A 27704-nucleotide genomic window follows, 5' to 3' on the forward strand; every position below is an offset into this window, starting at 1 on the left:
ACAGGGTGTTTGTGACAATGAATGGTATTTAACTATTTTTCTGTTGTTCATAAGCAAATAGTGCTTCCTTTCAAATGTATTTGTTCTGATATTTTCTGAAAAATCCTGCTGCTACTTCCTGGGCAGTTTGCAAACAGCAGTTTCTGGACACTTTCTGGTCAGTTCATACCGCTTGGCTGGGGACGGCTCTGTCCCAGCAGTGTGAGCTCAGCGCCCACAGCCAGCCGATGGCAGCGTTCCCCACAAACCCTCCTGTTAAATCCTTCTTTCCTCCCCAGGGCCGAACTGACCGAGCTTGAAAATGAACCGCAGAAGGCCGGGACATTTGCTGTGCTCCAAAGTGGGCACATTCCCACACGCAGCCGGCCCCAGTGGGTGCAGGCCGGGCCGGAGCCTCCCCGGGCCCGGTGCTCCAAGGCCCCGTGCTCCAAGGCCCCGTGCTCCAAGGCCCCGCGCTCCAAGGCCCCGCGCTTCCACGCCCGCAGCCCTGCTCCGCAGCGTTTCCTAGAAATGTGAGCCATAGGTTGTACTCCGAAGCTGCCTTCCCAGGACTTGTTTATGAGAGCTGAGCCCGCTTCTGGGAAGTTTTCCAAGGAAAGTTTACCCTACGATTCCTCCCCTGCCTCCTCAAACAAAGAGTTCTCCAACGCGTTTGACAGGAACAGAATAAAACAGGCGATAAATGCTTAGGTATTGCACACAGGCACCGCAGGCGCTGTGGGTATAAATGGAACAAGCTGGACTTTATTTTTCACTCCCGGATTTTCCAGGTTTTCTGATCCCACAGGAACAACCTTGCCTGCCTATTGTCGACAACTCATCTAACTCATATTGATGCTGATGACTAATCCTGCGTGGCTAAAACCCTCGGCCCCGGTGATGTCAGACACAAACCTCCTATTAACTCTAATAGGGCCGCAGTTTTACCACGATCACTGCCTGTCTTAGCCTTACCTTCGAAGCCTGCTCCGAGCACCGTGATAACGGGACCTCCAGCACCAGCTGCCGAAACAGAGACACCTCCCTCCCACCCCGCCGGGACGAGGGCTGGGCTGCCTCTCGCCCCCGCCAGCCTTGAGCATCGCCGTGGCTCAGCGACCCGTGGCGCTGCTCCGCCGGGGACGCATCCACCCCGACGCAGCGCCGCTCGCGCCCGGGGCAACTGCGGTGCTCCAGGCGGCTTCCCCCAGCCGAGGGGTAGCGATAAGCAGGAGGTAAGCAGGTTTTGTGGTTATTGCCCTGGCAGAAACACGCCTGCACCGGTTAGGGAGTATTTAGACTGCACCTGCGGAGGAAGTGGACGGTGAGGAATTAGATGTCAAATTACCAAAACGTTGAGCTGGCTCAATTATGCCACACATCTCCCCGTTGTCTAATTAGGTGAAGAAAGAGGCAAAATCAGACTTGATGCATCTGACTGCTTCGCTGAAATGACGTGGAGCTTTCCAAATTGCCCCCATTGGGTTCGTCGTGCCAGGAGCCCCGTGTCCTGGTGCTGGTCCCCGTCCCACCAGGGGATGTCCCCAGGCCCGGGGAGCCCCGATGGGTCTCACGCAACCTCAGGGCAACTCAAGGGTCAGGTTTATTTGCTTCTGTAAGCGTGGATACTCTGGTATAAATTCTCTGTCTGTCTGCTGCGGATACAAAGCATTTGAAAGGTAATCCTGGAGTTTAATTAGCTGCAACTTTTAATACATACTGAAATCACTTGACATTTTTAGGACAGAAGTACTGTTTTGTTTAAGCAATAGCTATTGTTCAAGGGCCAAGTTTTGCCTGCTGGTCTCTGCCCTCCACTTCTTCTCGCTCTTCCTCAGCAGGGAAATCAAACTAGACATACGAGTTCTGTATGTCTTGTAGACAAAGCATGAGGAAATTAGAATCTGAGGGGTCTTTGCAAATCAAACAATGCCTTTTGTTGCCAGTAACAAGCGTATCCAGCTTCCTTTCAAGAGAGTTAAAAAAATTACCCTCCTGGGAACCATCCAAGGCCACGCTGACTTCGGTGTGGAAACCTCGCCCGTGCTGGCGACTGCAGCGACAGCCCCGCAGGGCACCGTGGTGGCCGTGCCCCGCGCTGGGCTCACCGGGCCGAGCCCCCTGCCCCTGGCTGCATGGCCGAACCTCGGCGCCCTCAGACCCTGGAGCATCCCGCGAGTGCTGACAAGCTTCGGGTGCGGGTCTACGGATCTGGGTCTGCACAGAGCCAGGAAAAACTCACCCCTGAGGTGGTCGGGGAGCTGGTGGCACTGCCATCTGTGTTCAGCCGGGGGGAGTGGAGCAGCTGCCCCCTCCCTGATTTTGCTGTCCAGAGCGTGGGTGCAGATCGTTGAAAGGGCACGGCAACAGAAGGGACTGAGGGCCTGCAGGGTGGGAGCAAAAAAAAAAACCACCCCTTTTCTTGTTACTGGCAGTTATGCATGGAAAATATGTGTGTCCGTAAGAGGGTTCTTTGTTTTTACAGTGGTTATTTTTTATTTTTTTTGTGATGGACAACGTTACGTACACAGGTAACACTTGTAAGTGGGTACAGACACGCACTTGACGGACCAGCTCTTTATTTAAGAGCAAGCAGCGGTAGGAGGCCATGTGTCACACGGCACAAAACAGACCTGTAACCAAAGATCTTTGGTTGCGGTTTGGGACTTCAAGCCCAAGTGAAAACATTCGTGGCAAGCGCTGTTGTTTTTCCTTTGAAGAATGTAAGTGTGAAAACCCTTTGCTTCAGTGCAGGTGGTGTTTAGGCAACAGCAGAGTATGTTTTTCCAGCTGTCCGTGCCTGTGCCTGAGTTTTGACACCGAGACGCCACCGCCAGGTTTCCGACGGCCGTGCCGAGCTCTGAGCCCCGGCCACCGCGGCCCCGGTGCCAGCAGCGAGAGGCCGTGGGCTCGCTGCGCTCTGCGGCACCGTGCGCTGATCAGGGAGGTGTCCCAGCCTGCGTGGCCGTGGTTCTGTTCTCTGGCCTCTCGACTTTGCTGGACCTTACGCCGTCTCATCTCCCTGTTCTCACACTGCCCCTCAGCAACCCACCACGGTTGCTCTTTGTTTTGAAGGGAAGCGACTCTAAAATGGAACAGAAGTTCAGAAATAAACAAAACCCGGGGCCACTTCCACTCTATCCGTGCATAGCTGACCCACCTGGCTCACCGGGACCCCCCGTCCCACTGCCCCGGCAGCAAGCCACCGGGACCAGCGCTGGGATCGGGGAGAGGAGGAAGCACGTTGTCCACTGACACCTACGAGGTACGTCTTTAAAACATCGACTAAAACCCACACCACAAGGAATCAAAGGCGCTTTCTAAACATATCCCATGTGTGCACGGGACTGTGACTGCCCCGCTGGCTCCCTGCCGGGGGCCGTGCAGTATCTGTTTCATTGTGTTTTCACCATATGCCTTGCAGATTTGGATCCAGCACGATATGTCTCCAGGGAAATCGAGCCCAGCCAGTTCAGATTGCCGTCAGCTGGGCTAACAGGGACGTGGAGGAGCCCCACAGCACCCCTGGCTTGTGGCTGAGGGCACCAGACACCAGTCCTGGTGGCAAGTCCCCTCGCACAAGGGTACAGCTATGTTCCTCGGTTGTGTTCCCTGGCTGTGGACCTGTGGCCGTCCTGCCCACCACACCACCGTGAATATCCCCAAAAAGCAGAGATGAGCCCTGAGCCCTCAGCAGAGCTCACTGAGCACCACCAAGGGGCACGGCTGGGTGGTTTATACCAAGGTTTGAGCCCCAGGATGCTTCATGGGGTGATGACAAAGGGTTGGGGAGCATCTTCCTTCCTGCTACATGGAAGGAGGAAGGGGCCCTGGGACCCTAGTTTCACCTCGCTCCATCAGCCAAAGTCATCTGGAGGCTAAAAGCAAAGGCGTGTAGGAGAAACTGCTGGGAGACCACTGAACCACCTCGACCACGTCTCATAATCTCAGGGGTTCAATTACCAGAAATGGTTCGCTTTGCCTAATACACCATTGGCCACTTGCTGTCGTTTCTGCTTCCCGACAGAACGGCTGGTTTGCAGGCAGGAAAAAAAAAAGAGATAGTAAATGTTGGCTGGGGAGAAACGTTTGTCCTGTGCAAAGTTATCGCAGCCTGAGTTCATCAATAGCTTGGTAAACACCTTGCAGCCCTCCAGATACTTTTTTTGGCCAAACAAAAAGCAGCAAATTGAATAGGAGCTGAGTACTCAGAACTATTTTTGCAAACTGTTTCAGCTGTGTTGAGTGCATCACATCTGGCCGTATCCCGGTCCATTTAATCACTAATGAGAATGCATGTGAAAAACAGTCGCCTCTTCAAAAAGCTGGGTTCTGCTCTCGGGCTTCCCTTTCTGCTATCTATTAGCTCTCCACATTCACAGCAATTCACTTTCTCGCTGGCAGCCTCCCGCTGCTCTGATTGTCTTTGACAAGGGCAATGCAATGGGGGTGGGGAAGGATGATGGAAAACATTACGATTTTATCAGCAGCCTGTTGTACATACTATTATGAAATGAGGAATAAAACCCATGTGTAACGTATCAGGACTGGTACTAAACTCTGAAGCCCGTGAGCCTGTTAGCTGTAGGAAGGGCTGCGATGGGCTGGATCAATGGTCTCAGCTGGGAGCCAGCTGCCCAGCATCCTGCCTCTGACAGCAACCAGTAGCAGATGCGTGGGGAGAAGGCAGGAGAAGACAGAGGTGGGGTGGCCCCTCTCTGCTCCATCCTCTGCCTCCTCCAGATGCTTCGGGGCCCTCCCGCACTGGGTGCTTCTCCCAGCAGCACGGTGTTGCCGAACTGTTATGGAGCCAGCCATCTTCTCGGCCTCCACTGCGTCCCGTGGCTACGAGTCCCACCGTTTAATTACGTGTTGTCTGAAGGTTTGGCAGCACGAGGCACCTGCCCGTACTTCGGCTGCCCCACGGGGAGGTTCCTGCCCACCACACTGAGCCTGGTGGGCACCGTGAAGGATTTTTGGGGCACGACACGTGCGGGCCGGTACACGGCAGGGCTGAGCCCCTGGTGCTGGCTCACTGATGAAGAGTCAACGGGAAACGGACTCGAGATCGTCAGGCTTACCTGAAGCCCCACCTAAAAGCAGGACCGTGCTTAACGGAGGCAGCAGCAGGGCGAGCTCGGGGTTCCCTCGTCACGCAGCATTTGGGGTGGTGGGACTCCACGTGGGCTCCATGAACAGCAAGTGTTCAACAGGAAAAGTCCCCCCCCCAGAAGCACGAGGGCCTCGGGTCCCAGCCGTGGGTTTGCTGGGGGTGGTGATGAAGGAAGCCTGCTCTGGTCCGGGGCTCCTGGATAACCCAGCAGCGGGGTGCCGGCGTCGGTGTGCCGGCAGCGGGACGGCAGCAGCAGGGTGCCAGCGGCAGGATGCTGTCCCTGACCCAGGGCAGCCGTTCTGGCGGCACAGAGGCTTTTCCAAAACCCAGCACCGCGCTTGCGGGCGCCCCAGGCAGCGGCAGGAGCTGCCCTGGCTGCACAGGGGAAGCAGGAGAGCGTGCAGCGGGTCTTTTTTGGCCGAGCCCTGCTCTGCGTGGAGCCTTGAATATGCAGCGAGTTACTTCAAAGGAGCCAAGGCCCTCGGGGAGGCCTCGCTCGGCTCCGGTCTCTGCAGGGAAGGAGCAGAGGCGTGGGGGAGTGGAGCCCGCGAGACGGAGCCGACCTGCGGCTGCACGCTGCTGGTCCTGACGCGGTGTGGGCACGGGCGGCAGAGCTGCCCAGGGACCTGGGTTACATTCTGACACCTTTCAGCTGATTGAGTGATTTCTGTTGAGATGGAGTGCAGTAAAAATAACGATTGCGGTAAACCGTGATTTTTTTTATGTTTATTTTTGTAGTGGTGTATGTCAACAGCCTTAAAAGGGGCCGGCTGCCCTACGCTGATCACCTCCGTTGGGCCCATCACAACTCCAGAGCGAAATTCTGGCGCTCTTCGAGGCAGCAGAGTCGGCACAAGGGTTGTTCTGCTTCAAAGTGAAGTCAGAAAGTCTTTCTTCCAACCCGACTGATAATACTTCTGTATTTGAACCTAAAAATAGACAGGCTTCCCATGGTTTCTGAGACAGGCCATGGGACGCGTAAAACAGGGATGCTTTCTTGCCGTGATTCTTGCAGCATGATGTTGATGTGAGTTAGTGTTCGCTTTGCAAAGCCTTGCGTGGGTGGGTGATTACCCCCCCTTCTCCCTACAGCGTCAAAAAAGTTAAGTTAATAATTTTATTTTTTTAATCTGATGCAATCCACTCTGAGTATGGTGATGTTTGCAACCAATGCAGGACAAATGCAGGGTTTCCTTTCCGAAGGTCTCCGCTCAGCTTCCTACCCCCCAGCGCAGATTTAACACCTTCTGCCAGGCTCTGCCGCCTAGCTGGAGGGTCAGCACTGCAAGCTGCGCTCGTGCTCGCTGAGCAGCCCTCTGTCTGCGAAGCTGCTGGAGACGGGCATAGGACCATGGGTGTTGCTTGGATTTTCTGTTCACTTTAAAGTCTAGATTTTACCTGAGGTCAAACACAGGCGTTACGAAGTTCGGGTTCTTTTTTTTTGCAGTAAAGTGCTGCCTCCTGCTGGGTAAAAGGCACTACAGGGAAGCTTTTCTTCTGTAGTTAAAAAGCGGTTTTCGCTTGAAGCTTAGGAGAGGGCAATTGCAGAGAACACGACTTTTCAGGCCCTCCCTCGTTTCTAATTCACTGGTGCTGGAAATAGCCTGGGATGTCGGTATCTCAGACGCCCGGCGTGAGCCCCATGTGTGTGTGTGTGTCAGTTTTCTCGGCGCTACGGGGCCAGGCAGCTTGTGGACGGTTTTGGGTGTAAACGGCCTGTGGTCTCTCGGTGCTGAAATCTGTGTGTGTAATAGCGCTGTTCGTTCTGTCAGTAAAGCGGACTCTCGCCCAGACACGGGCAGTTCGATTTCCTCTCCCTGTGCCGGTGACGCAGAAACAGCCATCTCCTGCTGCTCTGCAGCACGGCGGCGGCCCACTGGATGGCACACAGCCCCCGCCAAAAGCCCAGAAACGCAGCGCTTGTGTATGAACGGCGAAGGGAAGGGAGCTTGTGCTCACGGTTCACCTCGCAGGAGACACTAAAGGTTGTCAAATAACCATTAGAGAGCTGTGTTATTACGATCTCTTTCACACGCTGAGACCATGAGCTGTAGCATGAGCTCTCCCATAGCTCAGACCATGAGCTACCACGGACAGCAAGCAACGTATTTCATGTTTTCTCATTACAGGTGCCTTTCTAATGAAGTTGGCGCATTACCAAGTGGTTTCGTTTGGTAACACCCCACATACTTTCTCAGCAGCGGTGCTGTTCTGCCTAAAGCAGCCCTGTGCTGCACAGGACAGGAGGATTTCACACTCCGCTGCAGTCAGTGGGCAATTTGCCATGGACCCGGAGCTCAGCGGGACTTCACTTAAATGCCGGAAGAGAAATAAGGTCCCTGATGGAGGAGCAGAGGTGAAGACGCAAGGACCTGATGAACCTGCTCGTTCTTCAAATCTTTTTCTAGAGGAAGAGGGAAAAAAAAAAGTGTAAACCGTCTCATTTAAGGTTAATTGGACGCTCCAAAATGCTCTGAAGGCAGAAAAAGCTGAATACAGTTCGCTGAATGCAAACATGCAAATGGACAACGCGGTGAAAGATTTGCTTGGTATTTACATGAGACGACGCCTTTCGGTACCGACTTTGTCTGTAGGGGAAACACCTGGCTAAACTGATTGCGAGGAGATATTTTCTCCACGGTGCAGCTGCTCCTGCGCGCCTCCCAGGCAGCGCTTCAGAAGACGGCCAGCCCGGCGCAGGATGTGGTTCTGCGGCCTCGGCGTGCTCAATGCTGCAGCGCGGAGCCTCTCCGGGCTCACCAACGTGCTCGGCAGCGTGGCCTCCTCTGCCTGAAGAGCCCGGCTGCGGGGCGGGCGCCGGCGGCGGTGCTCGGGGTGGGTGAGAACGGCACTCGTCGTGCCACCACCCGCACGGCCTGGGGTAAGGGCAGCACACGCGGTGTCAGGGTTTGCAGGAGCCAGGAGCAACAACAGCTGCCGTCGGACTTGGAGCAGCACACGGTGTCTCCATGCGCTGGCACATTCCTCGGGCTGCGTGCGCATCGCTCCCTGCTCTGAGAGAACAGGATAAGCCCTCACCGGGCACGCCGATCTTCCCCCTCGCTGTCCTTTAAAGCTGCGGGCTCATGATGCAACCCCTAAAAATAATTTAGGCCTGTCCCTGTAGTGACAAATATCCTCCTGGATGAACCAGAGCTAAATCTGTCCTGCTGATGTCTGCCTGTCCGGACACAGCCTGTTCCTTTCCACCCCTCCGGTTGCTCGCTTCTGCTCGCTCTGTGCTAGTGGCCCCAGTGTGATTTATTCCAGGCTAACGCCCCGACCCTTCGCCATCAACTCAAAAAATGAGTGAAAGACACGTGCTAAAATTAGTACCCCGATGCTGCACAGCCTGATGACAAAATCTATAAGGCACTTTTACACAAACGCAGCATTAGGGAGAGAACAGAAGGCAAGAAATATTACAGTTGAGTGCAAGACTTGAAGAACTATAAGATTTTAGTGCAGCAGCAGACTTTGACATTCTAGATGATAAGAGTTGCGGAAAATAAAAAAGGTTTGTTTTTACACGGGGATGGTATCTGAATCTTTTCTTGATAAAGACTTTAAGGCAGTCACTAGCAGTAGCTCCACTGGCAAGAAATGAGTAATGCCAAGAGGAATGCCACTGAAACCAACAGAATGAGAGTTTTAGGGAGTGGAAGGTAATGAATCAGTTAACGTGAAGCAGAGAAACCCTGAAATAAAAGGCTGTGTTCATAATTACGCTTCCGGTTTCACACCACGTTATTCACAGTAAGATCTGCAGGATGTAACTTACGCTCCTGAATTCCTCTTTTCTCTTTCAAAACGAGTGAGTAAGAGTTTAAAGAAATCACCCTCTAGGAGCATTTCAAATAAAAAACGAGTGAGTAAGAGTTTAAAGAAATCACCCTCTAGGAGCATTTCAAATAATCTTTATTGTTTCTCCGGGCTGTTAATTTAGAGTCCAGGTGTACTATTTAAGTACCTACCATTCTTCTTAAAGTCGTAATTTGACAGAGTAAAGTGTTGTTTCTCCAGCACTGCCAGGTCTCGTGGTGCCAAGCTCTTTCACATTTAATCCACAATGGAAGTGTACGCGCAATCAGAAGTCATGTTAGAGATAACACTTTTTTATCACTGAGATGACATAATTCTAGGTGCGCGGTTAATTTATCGGATTCAACATGAAGAACAGAAGCCAGTCTCCTAAAATATTTTGTTAAAAAGATAAAAAATTAAAAAAGACTTTCCAAGATCTCTGAAGTAAAGATCTCTACAGCCAGCAGTAGGGAAGAAGAGCGCTGTGGGGTGAAGCACAAGTGGGCGAGGGCGCGGATACCAAAGGGGAGCGGGACGGACACCGCAGACTGGAAGGTTTAAAGAAAGGGCTTACAAATACAGCTCCGGGCCAAAGGGCACAGAGGGAGGTTCGCTGATGTACTCACTTCCGTGATTCAACCAGCAATTTCTGATTGCCGTGATTTTCCAGCAGCGTACTGGTTCCTGGCAACGAAGCACAAACTTATTAAATGGCTTCGTTAACAGGTTCAAGCTGCCTACGGTGCGCATGTAGGTGTGGTGCTACAGCACGGAGGCCACGGGGACTTCACCTCCTGTGGACGGTGTTACAAAACACAGCATTAATGCAACCCCACCTTACCGGTCCAGAGACACCGAGTACCGGCTCACCAGCTCCTGCAGACTGTTCTCTTTTTTTTTTTTTTTAAACAACACGCTACAGCAAAACTTCCTGGCATTGCTAAAACTTCCAATTGCACAACAGCTGTGCGGACAACACATTGCTCAACTCTACTGAATTAAAAAATATTTACACAAAAAAATAATGACAAGAATTGTTAAGAACGGGATAAGCAGAGTGAGCCTGTGAAAGAAAATACACGCTGGTTTTTGAACCATGAAAGCGCAACTGGAAAACTGGAGCAAATAAAAACCAATACACCATGGGTGTGTGCATGAGCAGGGGAAAGAAAAAAAAAAAAAGGGCAGGCAAATTCCACTGCAATGAGTGACACCTGCTGCTTGCATGACTCTTGTTTTTCCTTCTTTCCAGACTTTTTGGCACGTATCGCTAACTGCTTTGAGAACGGAAAGAGCCGCTCACCTTCTGCAAATGCCCATGAACCTGATAGTCTCACCTTCAGAATCTGAGGGTTAGAGAACTGAAACAACCATGGTAATTTTTCCCCGGCTCCCCTTTTTATTATTCCTTTGATCTTTAGTACTTTCGGCAGTCTGTAAATTGTTTTTGCCATTGCAGAGACGCTTAGCACTAGCATTGTGTGTTCGCTGGACTTCTCTTGGCTGCGCAGTGCAACACAGAGGGCTATTGGAGGTTTCTAAAAGACCAGTGATCTTCCAGAAGTGGTGGTGGGCTTTTTGAATCTCTGCATTTTTATTTTTTATTTCTCGGTGACTGTACAAGCACATGGCTACAGGGAGGGAACTTGTGAAAGGAACAGGAAACTTGGGTGGGCACACTAACCCTTCCAACTACTAGAACCCATGCTGAGCCACAAAGAACAGCACCTCCCAGGACTGGGGAAAAACCAGAAAAGCAAATAAATGCTTACGAAAAAGCACTACTTTGGTAATAGGTACAGACTGGCTTTCAGAGCCCAAACTACAAACGGAAAGGAAGGCTCACAGACAAACATTGGACTGTGGACTTGGTGATCTCCACAAGACGTGTAAAACTCGCAATGTTTGCCTAACCGCCCTCCCCGTGACACAGGACAGTGCCCCAGCCGCCCGCCCAGCATCTGCTGCTGGCACAGCTCCTCCGGCTCCTTCAGCGCGACCCTCCCGCGACAGCCTGGCAGGCGGGGGTTCAGCAGCCATCTCCTGTCACTGATTAAAACCTTGGATCTGTATCTCTCCACAAACGTTCCTTCCTGTCCTAGGTTTTGTTAGCGTAACGAACCCTGGCAGCAGTGAATCGCTCTGGCTCTGCTCAGTTAAGGGTTAGACGGCAACCTGGCCCTGCCCTCTGGGGTTTGGGCAAACTTGTCCCTGTGCAAGCCCTCTGCTCCTGTCAGGTTTGCTCTTCCTCAGTAACCAGTGGGAAAAAAAAAAATATATATATATATATCTTTCCAGAGCACTCAGCCTGTCCCACAAGGTCACGACTGCATCGGCGAGCACTCCTGACGGACACAGCCCACACACAGGCACCAAACTGCCGTGGGTAGCTCTCAGACAGCGGATCCCGTGGGCACAGGGCTTTCCGCGTTGGGATATCCCTGCTGGAGCGCTGCCGCGGCCTCTTATCCTGCTCCACAACCCACAGCAGGCCGGTGAGGCGGCGTGGGGTGACGGATCAGGTGAGCTAGTGACCTGGCACCGGGGCCGCGGGAGGGGGGCTGCAGTGTGGCGCTTTGTGTGACATGGCCGCGCCCTGCCTGCCCTCAGAGCCGGCCGGGGACGGCCGGGGACACGGCCCCACAGCGGCCGCTCCCTGCCCCGCACGCAACATGGCGGCCCGCTGACGGCGCGGGGCGCTGCCAATCACACCGCGGGAGCCAATCAGGTTCCGAAGCTGCCCGCCGGGGGGGCGGGGCTTTCCTGGCAGTTCGCGTCTCCCTGCGGGCGGGTAGTCCCGGCCGGGTGCGCGGCCGCGGAGGGATACGGACGGGCAGGCGGGCGGGGCGCGGCGCGGCCGTTCCGAGAAGTGACGCGATAGCGGAAAGTACGCTTCCGCCGCCCCCGTGGCGGGCCGGCCGGGGAAGGGGCTGCTGCGGGGCGCTGAGGGGGCTCGGTGCCGGCAGCGCTGTGAGGGAGCGGCGGCTCGGGCTCCAGGAGGAGCCGGGGCCCGGCTGTGCCGCCTCTGTGCCGAGCTCTTCTGCCGAAACGGGGCTGGGCTCTGTAGAACCCCTGCTGTACCGATGGGGTGTGTGGGGGTGCGCCCCGGCTGCCCACCGCCCCCCTTGGGGCTTGCCAGAACTGTTTCTCAAGCAGCACACAATTGCAGTAGTAAACTACTACGGTAATAACAGCTTGCTAAAAAGGGGGTCGTTCCCCGCTCTTCAATAACCTGTTGCTAGAAATAAATGCATCATACACAGCGTGTCTGTAGTCAAGAGCTACCACACTGGTGCAGCTGGCAGAAATAACGTTTTTAGTAAGGAAAAGTGGGTGCAGATGGCGGCCCGCTGGCACCAAGGTCTGTGTGCGATGGGCTAGGTGCACAGCGAGCACCCACGGGACGCAGAAGCCTCCAGGACTGGCTTGGCGATGTGTTCAGCACGGCCGATAATCCGCAGGGATCCTCACCGGGATCTGTGGGGACATGAGATACCGGGGTGTGACAGCATGGGGGGCAGCGAGGGCTGGGCGGCTTCCCAAATCTGGGGTATGTGTGTGGGTGCCCAAATACTTGGTACGTGTGTGGGTACGCAACTCCGGGGTACGTGTGTGGATACCCAACTCTGGGGTACGTGCGTGTGTACCCAAATTCTGGGTATGTGTGTGGGTACCCAGCTCTGGGGTATGTGCGTGTGTACCCAAATTCTGGGTGCGTGTGTGGGTTCCCAACTCTGGGGTATGTGTGTGGGTTCCCAAATCCTGGGCATAGCCACGGCAGCCCGGTCAGTACCGCACACTCCCGCCTGTGGAAGGTAACACTGCAGGACTGCGCTCTCAGCCAGGAGTCGCGTGGCCCAGCTCACGTCAGCGCCGCACCACAGCAGTTGTGCGCTGTTACCCGACGTGGGGGTTGTTCTCCTGCCCGCATCCCTCAGGAACACCAAGCACCGTCAGCTGGGGCAGCTCAGGGCGAGCCGCTTCCAGTCACAACCCGCCCGCTGCGGTGTAAGGCGTGCGGAGAGGCGGCCGCCTTGACTCGCCCTTTGGTGCGGACGCAGGAATTTCACTTTTTAGGGCGATTTCTCCAAATTATCTGGAGCGTAAAGGAGTTCCTTACGGAGAACGGACAAGCTTGAAGGGGCCCCTTCACGCCACCCCCCCCCCCCCCCAAAAGTCTGTCAGGGCCGGGCGGGGCGGGGCGGCGGCGCGCGGGGGGACTTTTTTTTCCCGGCGTGCCCCGCGCGGACGCCGCGGGGTGCTGCGTCACGGCGCCGGGCCGCGCTAGTCTCTGCGTGGCCGGCCGCGGGTGCGGACGCGCGCCGCCATCATGGCCTCCGCCGCCGCGCTCCCGGCCCCCCCCGCCGCCGCCCCTGCCGCCGCCGTCGCCACAGCCGCCGCCCCGCCGGCCCCCTCCTGCTCCTCCGCCGCCGCCGCCGCCGCCCCGGGTATCCTGATCGGCGACCGGCTGTACTCGGAGGTGTCGCTGACCATCGACCACTCGCTGATCCCCGAGGAGCGCCTGTCGCCTACGCCGTCCATGCAGGACGGCCTGGACCTGCAGTGCGAGACCGACCTGCGCATCCTGGGCTGCGAGCTCATCCAGGCGGCCGGCATCCTCCTCCGCCTGCCGCAGGTCGGGGAGGGGGCTGAGCCGGGCCGGGCCGTGAGGAGGGGGGGGGGGCGGCCGCCATTGTGGCGCGGCGGGGCGGGGCGGGGGGGGGCGGCGGGTGCCCGGCACAAAATGGCGGCCGGGCGGGCTGAGGGCCTCCCTCAGTGACTGACTGACTGACTGACGGCCTCCCTCACTGACCCACCGCCGCTCCGTCTCCGCAGGTGGCCATGGCGACGGGGCAGGTGCTGTTTCATCGCTTCTTCTACTCCAAGTCCTTCGTCAAGCACAGCTTCGAGGTGAGCGCGGCGCGGCGCTGTGCCGCTCCCTGAAGGCCTTCAGGCCACGCTTCTCTTTAATTACCTAGCGTTAATTTTTTATCGCCGTTCAAATAACCCGGTGGAAATGGGCTTCCTTTCAGATTGTTGCGATGGCCTGCATCAATCTTGCGTCCAAAATCGAAGAGGCGCCTCGGCGTATAAGGGATGTGATCAACGTGTTCCATCACTTGCGCCAGCTAAGAGCAAAAAGGTAAGAGTAGTTTCCATCTCGGCACCAGCATCTTTCGTCACTAATGTGCGCTGCAGTTCTCAATCCACAGTATTTTTCCAGGCTAAGTTCAACGACCTAAAATTGAGAAAGGAGCGCGCATTGGCTGCTATGTAGGCAGTACAGCTCAGTGCTGACTACTTCTAACATTACTTTTGACTGTTTGGTAGAGCCTCTTTTATTATTTATTTAGCTACAAGTTTTTTGAGTATCAGTTGTAGTTTTAGGTCCGTGGTTGTAGTTTTAGGTATGCTATTAATTGATTTTTTTTGATGTCTCGTAGGTCTTGAAAGGTAGTGCTAGGTATGATGAGCCAATTAGTGGGTTGGTGCATATTCTCTAGTCTTTTAACAGTGTTCAGTAGTCCTAATGCTTTTCTTGTGGTAGCGTGTACCCACCCAAATGGGGTTATAGTGGCAATAAAGTACCAGTTTACAAAAGACGAAAGCTGAACTTCTCTCAGCGATAGCAGTATTACTTTTTAGAAGTAGCAGTTTTAGAATCTGAAGCAAGTATGGTTTGGCCTACAGTGTTTACAGCTTTAATGACTCGACTTCAACAAGGAATGTATAATTGAGCCTTGGAAGCTGAAGGCATCTTTAATTGCGAAAAGTGAGACTTCTGTTTTTTTATGGCATTGTGTGTTCGTGTCAGTCAGTAAAGTGGGAATGTGAGCTTACCTGATCTGTGTGCAGATCCGGATAATTTGTGTGTTCTAGTTGTAGAGCTGTTCTCAGCTGCTAGTGCCTAATACTGCTTTTTTGTGTGTAAAGTGATGTATGTTCTCATGTGTAAAGCAAATTAACACGGTGTGTTGGAGGTAGCAAGGAATGGTTGAAAGGAAGGAGTTACTGTTAAACGTAAGATATCTCTTAAATACGTGGTGCAGCAGTGTTACAGACAGGTTGGAGACTTCAGCTGTGCTGAAGTCGCTTTACTTTCAGTATCCGATCGCTTAGAACTCAGGGTAATTTATAGTTCTAGAGAGGTGGTCGTTTTCAACTAGATGTTTAAATTCACACTTTCACGTCTTGCTCAGTATTATCAACAGGAGCTCAAACTGAGTTGCGTTAACTTTTCAAAGCAGAGTAGAAATCCCTTAGGGAAGCCAGCTGTTTCTTGGTACGTTTATTTTGGTTGTGTTGGCTTCTAAAATGTCGGCTTTTACTGCCTCGTGCTCAAGTTCTGCTAGTTAGCTTCAGATACAAGAAGAATGGTCTAGTGTTGTACAATGAAAGGAACTTAGTTTTGTGGGTTGTTTTTTTTTGCTTTTCCTTTGAAGCTGTTGGCCCCGAGAGAGTTTTTTGAAGTTACACTGAAGGTGACTTCTGTAGTATTGTTTCTTAACTACAGTTGTGAGAAAGGAGTCTGGTTATTGGATTATTGAAGCTGGTTCAGAGATTCGTAATGTTTTGGCCTTGATCCAGGCGTTGAAGGTTAATTAATCATATGTAATGCTTTTCTTTGCAAGGAGAATACAAATTAGTTTTTTCTTTGTGCCATGCAAAGGATGAGAGAAACTGAACTTAACCTGTGAACTTAAATCTTTCCAGCTAGCCTGTTCCAAATCAGAATGTCACTTTTGCATGTTACATGGTGTCTAAAACGCATCATGTCGAGAGAAATCGTGCACTTCTACCCATTATTTTCTGGAGAAATGGGTATTGTTGCTGTGAGATTCTGAGTGAATCTGCATGAAATTAATCTAAAGATGCCGAAGTCTGACATTCAGGCTTGCTTTTCTTTTTTTTACAAGCAGGATGTAAACGTTTTTCTGTACTTTTTACAAGATTACAATCACATAATCTGTACACGTTATTAACTTCAACTCTTTTTTCCCTTGCAACCGACTATACAGCGACCAGCTACATTTACCAAAGCCTGGGTGATGTGGAGTGGTACATAAAGATGAAGCTGTCGTCATGGCAACAGTGAGTGAAGTATCGAAAATCCCCAAGGAGAAGCCAGTGCTCTGAGAATAGGTCACTGGAATCGGGGGACTAACAGGTTGGCCGCTGGTGAACCATTTGGAAGAACTCCTGTATCTTGTTATAAGCTTTTTTCTTTGCTGTCCAGGTTTTTAGAATACTAGCTTAATCTTCTTTTATCTGAAGCTAACACTTAAGCCGTAGCTAGTTTCTCACACACAACCCAGAACTGAAATGAAGTTAGGCTGCTGTACTTTTTTTTTTTGCTTCTAGTCTAGTATTTCTGTTAACTGAAGCTCTTAACCCCACACGTGAAGGTTGAGTAGTTTGAGTGGGCTTGCTTTCTTAAACAATTTTGGTTTCTTGGTTCCACTTTCTGGATCTGTGTAATTGTAGCTTGAATCCATAGTAAAACTTGCCTTCACAAAGGTACAGAAGTCTTACATTTGTAAAGTTTTTTTTATATAAATGATTATATAAGTGCTCCCTTATATGTGTGTTTGCAGAATGGGAATTGCATTGGAATTTCCTGTTTGTAAGTCTTGTAGTCAACTGAGTTGCTGTTAGGTGGTATTTCTAATACTGAGAAATGAGAAAAAGCTTTAAAAGAAGTGTTTTGGACAAGCACGTTTTCTTTGGAATCTTTCACAAGCATATGTCATGTAGTATTGCATGTGAAATGTTTGTGTGCATGAAGAAAAGCTCGTATTATGAAAAATACTGCTTTTTTAAAATGTGTGCTGAAACATCTCTGTTCTGAGCCAAGTACAACTTATGTTTAACATGCAGAATGTAGTTTTAAGTTGATTTTATTTATCTTAAATGTGCCTGAAAGCTGCAGAAAGGCCTTACGAGGCTTCAACCAAACGTGACTCCTGTCATCTGTAACCTTGCAAGTGTTGGTCTGAGAGGCTTACTCAGCTGTTCTGCACCTCTGCTGCAGCGGTCAGGTTTATACACTTATGTTGAAGTGGCCTGCATTAATTCACAAAACGTAGCGTTCTTAACTGGTCTGTAAATCTACAGTGCTTGTATTTACAGTGTTGGAGACAAACGTAGAACCTGACTTCTTCTCATATTGACTGGCATAAGAGAGATCTGTCTGCTCTTTGAAACGAGATGCTGATGTTACGCTGCACTTACCAGAAGTACTTTTTGCACTTTGAACAAAACCACACGCAGGGTACTTTTCCTCCAACATATTAGACGTTCCAAAGACATGCAATTTTAATATTGCATCTAATGAAGCTGTGGTTGTGTCAAGAGCACAGATCTTGTTTGTCAGAGGGATTAAAAAAAGGATATTTATAATTCTGTTGCGAACACATTATGGTCCATTTATCTTCTGGGTTGTTGTGCTGTCTCCAAATCCAGATGAAGTTCTGTGACTGGATGGGCTCACCAGAACGGGCACTGTGTGCTCTCTGTATAAGGTCGTGTCTGGAGCACTAGTGCTGGTTTTTAAGAACAGACTCAATGTAGGCTTTTGTAATACTTCCTTGCTATATAGGGCTTGAAGCTTATATTTCATATATAGGCTTATCAAGTAATTTTCTCTGCCGGGTTACCTGGACCTAAAAACAATTCCTGCTTGGACTGAGAGCTAAGTGCAGCAAATACAGTAGCAAAGCTCCTCCTACTGCCTTTCCGAGTAGGAATGCTCAGAAGTTTTCCACTTGGAAACATCTGAAGCTCACAACTTGTAAATAACTGCACATCCCAACACTTGGGAGTTGATGGCAACAGTGCCTAACTGACCAACCTTTTTCGGTGGGGAACTTCCCTTGTGCTAATGATAATGTGCAGTGAAGTCTTATGCAGATTTGTAACTTTGCATAAGTAGATAAAAGGCCACAACTGTCTTTGTATTTCTGGGAATACCATCAAATAAACTGATGGTTTTTTCATGGCTTCCTTGGTAGATCTCTGGAACTTGAGTGTCATAGGTGACCAAGGTAACTCAAGACAACAGAGTAAAGCACACTTCCAAATGTCTATTAATTTTGAGTTTCCCATCACTTAGCTGTTGAGCGTATATGAGCAGTTTGTAGTGATTCTCTGGCCATGTAGGACTGTGAAAACATCAAGCGAAGTAAGGCTTACAGTCTTTCCTGTTGCACTTCTAGCTGGCTTGTTGTTTTCATGGTAATGACTTTCTTAAAGAGCTGTCAGGGAATGGAACCTGTGAAAGGTAGTGAGCCTGCTGCAGGTCCTTAAGTGATCCCACCTGGTCATGCTGTCTCACTTCTGATCTTAAATCCTAGCTGCTCTAGCTGTTTGATGTAAGGTGGATGCCTCTGAAGTGTTGTGCTAACAAGCTAAGATGAGCCTGGATGCCTAAACCTCGGTTCCCTAGGCTCTCAGTGACTCACAGACCCTGTTATGCTGGTGATGGCTAGATAAAATTGTGTGAAGAGATGCTATTTAAAACTCAGCGTCGTTAGGTGAAACCAGTTGGAAGTGAATCAGTTTCATTGTTTTGAAGAACTTAAGTTGGTTCTCTGAAACAGTCTGCTACCCCAGAGCTTTATGTTCAGACTGCGTTTGCAGTTTTTTCTGATGAGTAAAATAATACCACAACTCCTCTGGAGAAGTAGTCACGTTAAACTTCAAAAGTCTGTTCTCCAGTTACTTTCTGAAAAACTACGTTTTTTGACTGGATCGTATTTAAAATAGCTGTAATCGCAAGGCACGGAAACTTGCGCTGATGAAAGTCGCTGTGAATGGATGAGAGAAGTGACTTCCACGTAATGGAGAGCACTGAGAGAAGTAGTACGGTTCATACTTGAGCTGCGGGTCCTTCCTGGCACCATGAAGCCGCAGGAGTTGATTTCAAGTTGTTCTTCTTCCCCTTTGGGAAGAGCTGGGGGGAGCTCCGTGCTTCCTTTAACCAGTGGTGATAAGCATCCTTCCAGGTGACTGCAGAAACCTTACCTGGAGTAAATTGTGAATTACTGCAGCGGGGGAGCCCTTCAGTTAGCCTTGTGATTCAGCTGACCCTTTCTTCCTGGGGTGGGGTTTTTGAGCGTTCCTTCTGCTCTGACCTGTCAGGGAAAAGAAACGTGATCAACGTGTGGAACATGCATTGGGCCCAAAAAGACAACTTAGCAGTGAAACATTTTGCCTGATAAAATAGGTGCTGTGTTTGGGATCCACTTTGCATTACTGTTTTCTGTTCAAGATAATGTAAAACGAATTTGTCACCAGTGTTTGGAATGAACTAGGTTTATGGTGGAAACAGTCTGTGGTTTATTAGAGTGTAACTAGCTGCGAAAATACTGTTCTGCACTGGAAAGCAAAGGGAATCTGTAGGGCGTATTACAGACAGGGCAACGGCTGAGTTTTATTTGAGGAACTGGGTACAGCGTGTGGAATGATCAAAGGTGAACCCTCAGCACAGACTAAGGAAAGAAAAGTTGGGGTGTGGTGCTTGTGCATAAACCAGCTTATTTCCAGCTTGCTTATATTTCCAGCTTGTTTATATTTCAGCTGAAATTCAAAAAAAGGCCTTGAGTTCAGTTTCTGGATTTGTGAGGAATGAGGAGTTGACTTGCTAGTGCTAGACTTAGGAGTTTTTCTTTGTCAAATGAGTGATTGGTTTACAAATGCAAATACTGATCAGTGGATGCAGCGTGCAGAACCACAGGCAGATCGTAGAGTTTAAATTCGTTGCTTTACCAGGCTTTTTGTACGTCGCAGTAGCAGGGCTGTCTCCTCTCAAGATCTGAATAATTTTGACTTGTGGTGCATAGGAAACTACAGTTTGAAAAGCACAAGTCTGCTACTTCAATGTCAGTAAAACTGTTCAGAAAGCTCTTCTAGCTTGTTCTTGCTTTGAAGTCCTGCCTAGCAAAGGTAGTTGCATCACGCTCCTTCCCCCGTCGCTATCAAGACGTAAAAAGGCTCCCTGAGATCCTCACTGTAAAGGTGGCTTCCGTCCCAGCAGCTGGACCGACGTAGTTTGCATACATAGTAGGACAAGTTGGTTTTTATTTTAGCCATCTAATCTGAAGCAGTCAATTGCAGAAACTAAACTAGTTTATCTAAACTTGGACAGCACAAGATTAATGCTTAAACTTGCTTGCAGGAGTTGAAAACCGGATTCTGTTGCCATTAGTTGGTTGGAAGGGAAAACAGAGATGCACTATTTTTGGATATGCAAAACAGTTTTGATTTTATTTCTTGCAAACTATAGGACTCCAAGCCCCCTGATACTTGATCAGAACTACATAAACACCAAAAATCAAGTAATCAAAGCAGAAAGGAGGGTACTGAAGGAGTTGGGATTTTGTGTTCATGTCAAGCATCCGCATAAGGTGAGTTATCAAAAATAATGTAGATGTAAATATTATTCTACCGTGAAGGCAGCCCTGTGAGCTGTGGGACAAAAACGCAGATGTAAAAATGATCTGATTTCATTTATTTATTCCATAGTAGCCGTCACGAATGTATTTGCAACAGTGTTTGAGCTAATAGCCATATTGATTTTGGTAGAAATTGCTTCCTTGGAAAGTGTTAAAGGTGACTGTCTTTCAAAATCACAGAAAAGGAGCAAAATAGAGTATTGTCTGAACACAGTGGGCTGAGGTGTGGGCTTAGAGTACGTAATCGGCAAAGGAGGAGCCACCATTGTTTTGGAATGCCATTTGGTTTACGTAGTTATTTCCTGTCTGTTGCCTTATATGTTAGAACTGAGTCTCTTTTTTTCCCCCCTTTTCCCTCAGATCATTGTTATGTATTTACAAGTCTTAGAATGTGAACGTAATCAAACCCTGGTACAGACGGCCTGGTAAGTTGTTTTCCGTTCTCTTCCTAGCCAGGAAAATAGTAGCAGAAATAATAAGCCTGATGATCCATATGCAAAGCAATGAGATGTAAGTTATTACATAAATACCTACTTTTAAAATACTCTGGAGCTTGTTTCTGCTTACTATTTTCATGGCTTGATTCCATTCTGTAATGGAGAACTCAATTTAACTTTGTTCTTTTTTCTACTCTTTAATTAAAGGGTAGTCCATGATGGTAAGTCATAGAGCTCTGCCCTCTGCACCTCAGCCCATGACCTGGGGATGGCCTGTTTGGCTGCCCTTCTCTCCAGCCAACCCAGTGCAAGCTCTCATCCGAGATTCACTGAAGTGGTCCATATCCATCGGGCAGCATCTTCTAGTTCTGTCTGGGTGTCAAAAGGATTTGTATATTTGCTTTTAGAAGTACCTGTTAAAAATGTCTCTAAATGTGTTTATTGCCTAGCTACTGTATACTGTAGTGTATTTAAAGGGCCCGTGGACACATTGGGTAGATTTTCTGCCAAGATAAATTCAGCTAATTTAACTCTTGGCTAGACTCAAGGTTTTGGTTTTGTTTTGTTTTTTAAAAAAAATACAGTGCATGCAGCATGTTCACGTAGTATCCATGTGGGGCACTGTTCCGTAGAGCCAATAATTCCTGACTGCTGTTTGTTTCTTCCCCATAGCTCAGAAATTTAGAAATTGCGGGAGGTCTCTGCTGTTTAAACATCTCTCTTGGCATCTGTTTCTTGGCGGTGCCACCGTGCTGGAAGAAAAGTAGCTTAGTGGAGTAGTTCCAGTACTAACTTGTAGGTCTTTTTCTAATGTGAAGATTTTGAGTGCAGTGAGCAGATCAGATTCTTCCCTTTCTGGATGAAGTTAATGTTAATCAAGGTACACGTAGGATTTAAATGTGATGTTCTGTGAACTCCATAGGTTGCATCTAGCCTCTGGAAAATGGTAGGTTAAAAATATCCTGTATTTTCGTGCTTGCATTTGAATTTGAAACATACTGACTTGGAAATGTGAAAACATTGGTGTTTAAAGCGAACGGACAGATGAAAAGTACTTGCTAGATTGTTAACTATGGACACTTCATGGTGCAACTTGACGTAACTGGGGAGAAGCTATTAACTTGCATTGGTGTTTAGAAACAATGGCAATGGAGCAAACTGATTTTACAGAAGTAACAAATGTAAACATCAACTACAATAATTCTAAAGAAACTGTTTAATATTATAAGAGAAAAAATAATAAAGTCAATTGAGTCTCCAGAACTGTTATCCTCTAAGTAGAAGGATGTAAACCTAAGATCCAACCTTGCCTAAATTCCTTTTTTGTAGGAATTACATGAATGACAGCCTTCGAACAAATGTGTTTGTTCGCTTTCAGCCAGAGACTATAGCATGTGCTTGCATTTATCTCGCTGCTAGAGCTCTGCAGGTAAGCATTAATCTTTCTTTGGTTTGCTATGGCTTTTATCACTAGTAACTTGTTTTCAAGAAAACAGTAGTGAAAATGCTTAAAACAAAGTGTAGTCCGTAATCTCTAATTAAGGCTTTAATTTGTTTTCAGATTCCACTGCCTACCCGCCCTCACTGGTTCTTGCTCTTTGGCACTACAGAAGAGGACATTCAGGAGATCTGCTTAACAACTCTTAAGCTCTATACCAGGAAGAAGGTAACTTCATTAAATCTTTGGGTTTTTTTCCAGTTCAGTGTTTGTGGCTGCTTGAGTTGTCCCGTAGTTGTCTGGGAGTGTTTGGGAACATGTATGTACAAATCTGCTAATCCGAACGGCTCTGCTGTGTGGCTGCTCCTCTCTCCGAGGCGGGGGTGAGAGCACACGACAGAAGTCGGTCCCGTTTCTGGGCAGATGGTTAAAGGATGTGTATCCTGGGGAAATGGGACAGAGCTACGAATTGTGTAAGTCTCTTACCACTTCGTTATTTTAACAGCCCAACTACGAATTTCTGGATAAAGAAGTAGAAAAGAGGAAAATGGCACTACAGGAAGCTAAACTGAAGGCAAAAGGTTTAAATCCAGATGGAACTCCAGCGCTCTCAACACTGGGGGGCTTTTCGCCCGCATCCAAACCATGTAAGCTTGTTCTCTGAACAGAAACTTGAGTAGTACTGTTTGAGACCAGTAGTACACACCTGCATATTGGGGTGTTTGAAAAAATGTAGGTTTGCCCTGTGAGCTCTTGGAAAATTTAGACTTTATCTCACAGAAATAAGAAACTAGAAATTTTCTTTTTTTTAAACAAATTCTAAAAGCTGTTATTGATAACTTGAAATAGAAAATCAGAAAGAAAGAGGGCTTGCTATTCCACTCCCCTGTACTTCCACAAATGAGGCAGTGATATATTAATGGTGCGTTGAACTCATTATCTGAGTTTCCAGAGGTGTTTGAGTTAGCAAATGGAAATTTCTCCTGAACAATGAAAGGGCTTTCTCATTTCTGGGAAGTGGGGGCCTAGCGTAGAGTCTGAATGAAAGCAAGACCTATGGTGGGGTTGCTGAATATCAGTTATGAGCAGACCAACTTGGAGAAAGCTGCTGACGGGGTTTTGGCTTTCTCTACTTTTGTGTTAAACTGATGAGTCCTGTTGGAAGCTGTGGTTTAAGTCTCATACAGCATGCCTGTCTTTCCTGTCAGCAGGCCAGATCTAAGTGTGTTTCTTATGTAGTGGTCCTTCCATGAAAAGGAAGATAAAATTTTGGACTGTAGCAGTTTTCTGTCCATGAAGTTAGATTGGCTTCATAATGTGCTTGGCTGAGTAGGGGACAGCCTCTCAACCTGGAGGAGCTTTTGACCTTGTCCTGGGAGTATCTCAGTTTGGATTATCAACTGAAGTTTTATTTTTTTTATTCCTGTATTTGTACCACTGATTTAAAAATCTGTGATTTTGCTCTTCGGTCTTAATTATTTCTACGCTATTGAAAATTAACTGTCGTGATAACAAGTGAGGATGGGTATTCGTGGGCCATAAAGGCAGGCTTTATTTTGTACCGTTTGAGCCCTGGTGAACCAGGTCCCAGGTGAGCCTGTTGCTTGGCTTGAAGGTCAGCGGTGTCCCTCACGAGGGGTGTCTCTCACCCCGTTCGGTCAGTTGGCTTCAGACTGCCATGTGTGTACCCACGGGCATCTTACAGTTCTGTTCTCAAGGGGGAATGAAGTGGGAGCTCTTGAGTTTTATTTCCATTTCTTGCAAAGTACTGGTGAGGGTACATGAAAGGTACAATGTGGTCATGACAAAGTCTGGGTAAAATACCTAATCTTGAATTTAAATTCGTAGCTTCCCCAAGAGAAGTAAAAACTGAAGAGAAGAGTCCAGTACCTCTGAACACCAAAACCATTAAAAAAGAGCCAGAAGAAAGGCAGCAAGCTTCGAAGAGCCCTTACAACGGGTAGGTGAAAATTTTTTTCCTGGTTTTGAGGAGTCTTCTGTAAAAAGGGTCTCTTTAATTGAAGTACAGTGAACTACTTTTGAGTTACTTAACGGAAGTAATGAATATCTCAGAAGCGTAACCCTATTTCTCTCTTCTCTCTGCCCCCATCCAAAGCATGAGGAAGGAAAGCAAGAGAAGCAGAAGCAGCAGAAGTGCTAGTCGGTCCAGGTCAAGAACAAAGTCCCGGTCTCGATCTCATACTCCCAGGCGGCAGTAAGTAGTGTGCTGGTTGGTTGGTGTGAGGTTTAGGGGGACGGTGGTTTGTGGGTTTTGGGGTTTTTTTTGAGGAAATGTCTCTTTGTCCATAATTAGTTCTTTGTTACATTTTATGGGATAAGGAGAGCTGTGCAGGGAGTAGATGAGGCAGTGATAGCTGCTGGCAATATCTACTTTGTTAAAGAATCTTCTGGCTGGTATCTAGGGTGGAAACCGCCGATGTGGGTATTAACAAAGTGTTCCCCTTAAGTGTTGCTGATTAGTCAAATAATTGCAGATTGGTTACTGACTCTTTTCATTGAATCTGATGTTGAGGGGAAGCTCCATGACGAGGCAGAAGAATTGCAAAAGATGCTGTGTTCTGGTTTGGAGCTCTTGTGTTGTTTTTTTAAAGGAGCACAACTCAAAGGTGTATTGGTGTATTGTGGGAATGCCACTATCGTTCATCAGCTGTCTATTCTGGAGAAATACTCCTGACTTCTTCCAGTAGCTTGGAAGTTTCTAAACAGAAAAAAACAAGCGTATTTCTCACTTCTCCATCCCCGCTATGTGAATGAAATGTTTTAACTTGTTAACATTTTTCTGTAAGCTACAATAACAGGCGGAGTCTGTCTGGGACGTACAGCTCAAGATCGAGAAGCAGGTCCCGCAGCCACAGCGGCAGCCCTCGCAGGCATCACAACCACGGCTCGCCGCATCTGAAAGCCAAGCATAGCAGGGAAGAGTTGAAGAGCGCGAACAGACACGGTCACAAAAGGAAAAAATCCCGTTCACGTTCGCAGAGCAAGTCCAGGGATCATTCTGACGTCGCCAAGAAACACAGGCACGAGCGGGGCCACCACAGAGACAGGCGCGAAAGATCCCGCTCCTTTGAGAGATCTCACAAAGGCAAGCACCACAGCAGCAGTCGGTCAGGACACAGCAGGCACAGGCGCTGAGGCCTGAGCCTGCGCTGGGTCCTAGCTAAGCCTGTATATAACCCAATAAATGGACTCTTACTTGAGAACAAAGGAATCGATTAGGATTTGTTTAATTTAAGCCCAATATCTGATTTTTCTAAAACACGTAGAACATTTTCTTTTGGGAAAGGAACTGTTACCAACTTTTGCACATAATACCTTAGCAGTATCAAATTGATGGAAAACAATGATCAGGTGAAATTGTATGTATTAGAGTTGTGTATTGTTTATCGCTATGAGAACTGGAGAGTGGATTTCTGTACAAAAGCAAAATGTACCTTATTTTTATACAAGTCAATTGCAGACACTTATATTTAAGTATAGTTATTTGTTTAAACGATGGTGGATACTTTCTTACACTGGTTTTAGTCTGCATGTGTTAAAAGATTTTTACAAGAAATAAAATATAAGGCTTTTTTTTTTACTGCCTGCTGGATGTCAAATGTATTGAGACTACTAAAAGCAATTTTCTTAAACTTTGCACTTTGTCTGTTGGATATCAGTGGGCCACTTAAAAAAAAAAAAAATATCGACGTGTTTCTGGAACAAACAAAACACTTGGAGCAATTTAGAGGGAACCATGGAAAGCTCTAGAAATGTGTGTACCTCTTAGCACAGGCAGCCAGGAAGCTGGATGCACTTCTGATGCACGCAATAGGAACACGTGAGCAGGGACCCAGCTCTGTGAGGCTTGGTGGGCTGGCAGGGAGGGGAAGCCGTGAAGGAGCCGCGTTTCACAAGCCATGGGTGGGACGCTTGAGCCCCAGCTTTCTGTTCAGCTGTCCCTCGGGAGCGGGGCGTTCTCCCCTGCGCCCTTCCTTCAGCTGCTGCTGGCAGGAGCTAAGATGTTGTTGTCTGCTCCTTGCTTCCCCAGGGCCGGCCTGTTAGGGCTGCATGTGCAACGCAGGAGAAGTTACCAAGGTTTTCGTGTCCCCGTCCCCTGCACTTCCCTAATGTTCTTCCCTGATGCCTTACTGTTAGCCAGCTGCTGCGGCTGTGTCCAGTGCCACTGCAAGCCAAGGTGATTGGCACCTGACACTGCTCTGTGGCTGTAGTTGCAGATAGAAAAGGGGAGAAAGGGTGAGGAGGGTTTTGGTTCTATCAGTTGCTGCTTAGACAATAAAATGTTAAGCTTAAAGGTACGAGGTGTCTGCTGTAATCACAAGCTTTAGACGCTAATCTGCAGACCTTTGGGTATGGAAACAACACAGCATAAAAACATCTTGACTCTCCTGAAAAGCTTCTCGCAGCTCAGTGGCTGTGGGTGACGTGGCACTCAGGCAGCACAGGAGAGGGCAAAGCTCAAGGCCGAGTGAGCTGGTAACCGATAGGGTCCGGCGCTGTGCGGTGTCGGGAGCCAGCACCAGTCACTGGGCCAAAAGTCTGCAGCCCTAAAAAGCAAAAGGGGGAAAAGTGATTGAGCAAAAGCTTCTCGAAGTGGTGTGTTCCTGTAAGCAGCTGCCCAGCATCCTGCCAGACCCGATTTGTATCTGTTCTCTAGAAATTCAGAAAGGGATTTTTTTTTTTTTGAAAAGTTGGAAAAGATAAATGTGTTTCTCTGTTTCTTGGTTACCTCTGTTTTGTTGTTGTGTTTTGTTTTTTTTTTTTTAATCTGCAAAAACTTGGCCTATATTTCACGTTGTTTGTTGCTTTCAGAAAGTTGTGTTACTATGGAAATTAACGTTTTTCCATAGATACAGGTATTTAGATAGTTCGGGGCAGTGATAACAGTTCTACAGTAGCACAAACAGCTCCAGCTCTGAGTGTCGGGGTTCGTGTACTGGGGAGAAACTTGGAGTGGGCTCAGCCTGTGTGTGTGTGAGCGCTAATTACCCTTCTGTACTCCTAGTGCCCGGCGCTCCAGAGCTGAAGAGCAGAAGTTGTCTCCCGTACAGAGCTGGAACATCTGGCGACGTGAAACGTCTAGACACCATCTGCTGCAGATTGCTTACACAGGGAGCTTGCAGTCAGCTAGCAGAAGTTCGGTGTTTGCCTAATCTTTCCTGGGGGGAAAAAAATGTGTTCAGTCAGCTTTGTTGGTGGTGGCCGTAACCACGTAACACCTTTGAAAAAAACAGGCCATGAAATAAATGTGTTTGGTTACTGAAACACAAGGGGCACATCTGTCTCTAAGCCCACCTGAACTGGGGTCGGTGCTGTGGAGAGGAGAGATGCCGGGGAGACGAGTGCCCAGGGGCGCCACCGGGGAGCCCCTGGGCTCTGGCTGGGCTTCGCCTTGCCCAAGCTGTGGATTCCTCAGCCTCTTCAGCTCGTTTAGAGGGGAGAAAGCTGCCCCCCCAGAA

At 48.9% G+C, this 27704-nt stretch overlaps 1 protein-coding gene and 2 long non-coding RNA genes across 3 annotated transcripts; 2 read left to right on the forward strand and 1 right to left on the reverse strand.

Moving 5' to 3' along the window:
• Positions 1-6015: 6015 nt before the first annotated feature.
• On the forward strand, positions 6016-12150 carry LOC136791478 (uncharacterized). The gene is made up of 2 exons (XR_010833695.1): positions 6016-10271; positions 11195-12150. It is a non-coding gene; the product is annotated as an uncharacterized lncRNA (long non-coding RNA).
• A 39-nt stretch (positions 12151-12189) lies between these two features.
• On the reverse strand, positions 12190-13760 carry LOC125182277 (uncharacterized). The gene is made up of 2 exons (XR_010833694.1): positions 13473-13760; positions 12190-12373 (listed from the first exon to the last, which is right to left on the reverse strand). It is a non-coding gene; the product is annotated as an uncharacterized lncRNA (long non-coding RNA).
• CCNL1 (cyclin L1) lies at positions 13199-25881 on the forward strand. The gene is made up of 11 exons (XM_067002730.1): positions 13199-13532; positions 13733-13807; positions 13930-14039; positions 20181-20301; positions 20710-20774; positions 22116-22215; positions 22348-22452; positions 22730-22871; positions 24073-24184; positions 24341-24439; positions 25032-25881. The coding sequence occupies exons 1-11, from the start codon at positions 13227-13229 to the stop codon at positions 25378-25380; spliced, it is 1584 nt and encodes a 527-aa protein (XP_066858831.1). The 5' UTR covers positions 13199-13226; the 3' UTR covers positions 25381-25881.
• Positions 25882-27704: the final 1823 nt, after the last annotated feature.

Source organism: Anser cygnoides, chromosome 9, assembly GCF_040182565.1.
Source record: "Anser cygnoides isolate HZ-2024a breed goose chromosome 9, Taihu_goose_T2T_genome, whole genome shotgun sequence".
Lineage (NCBI taxonomy): Eukaryota > Metazoa > Chordata > Aves > Anseriformes > Anatidae > Anser > Anser cygnoides.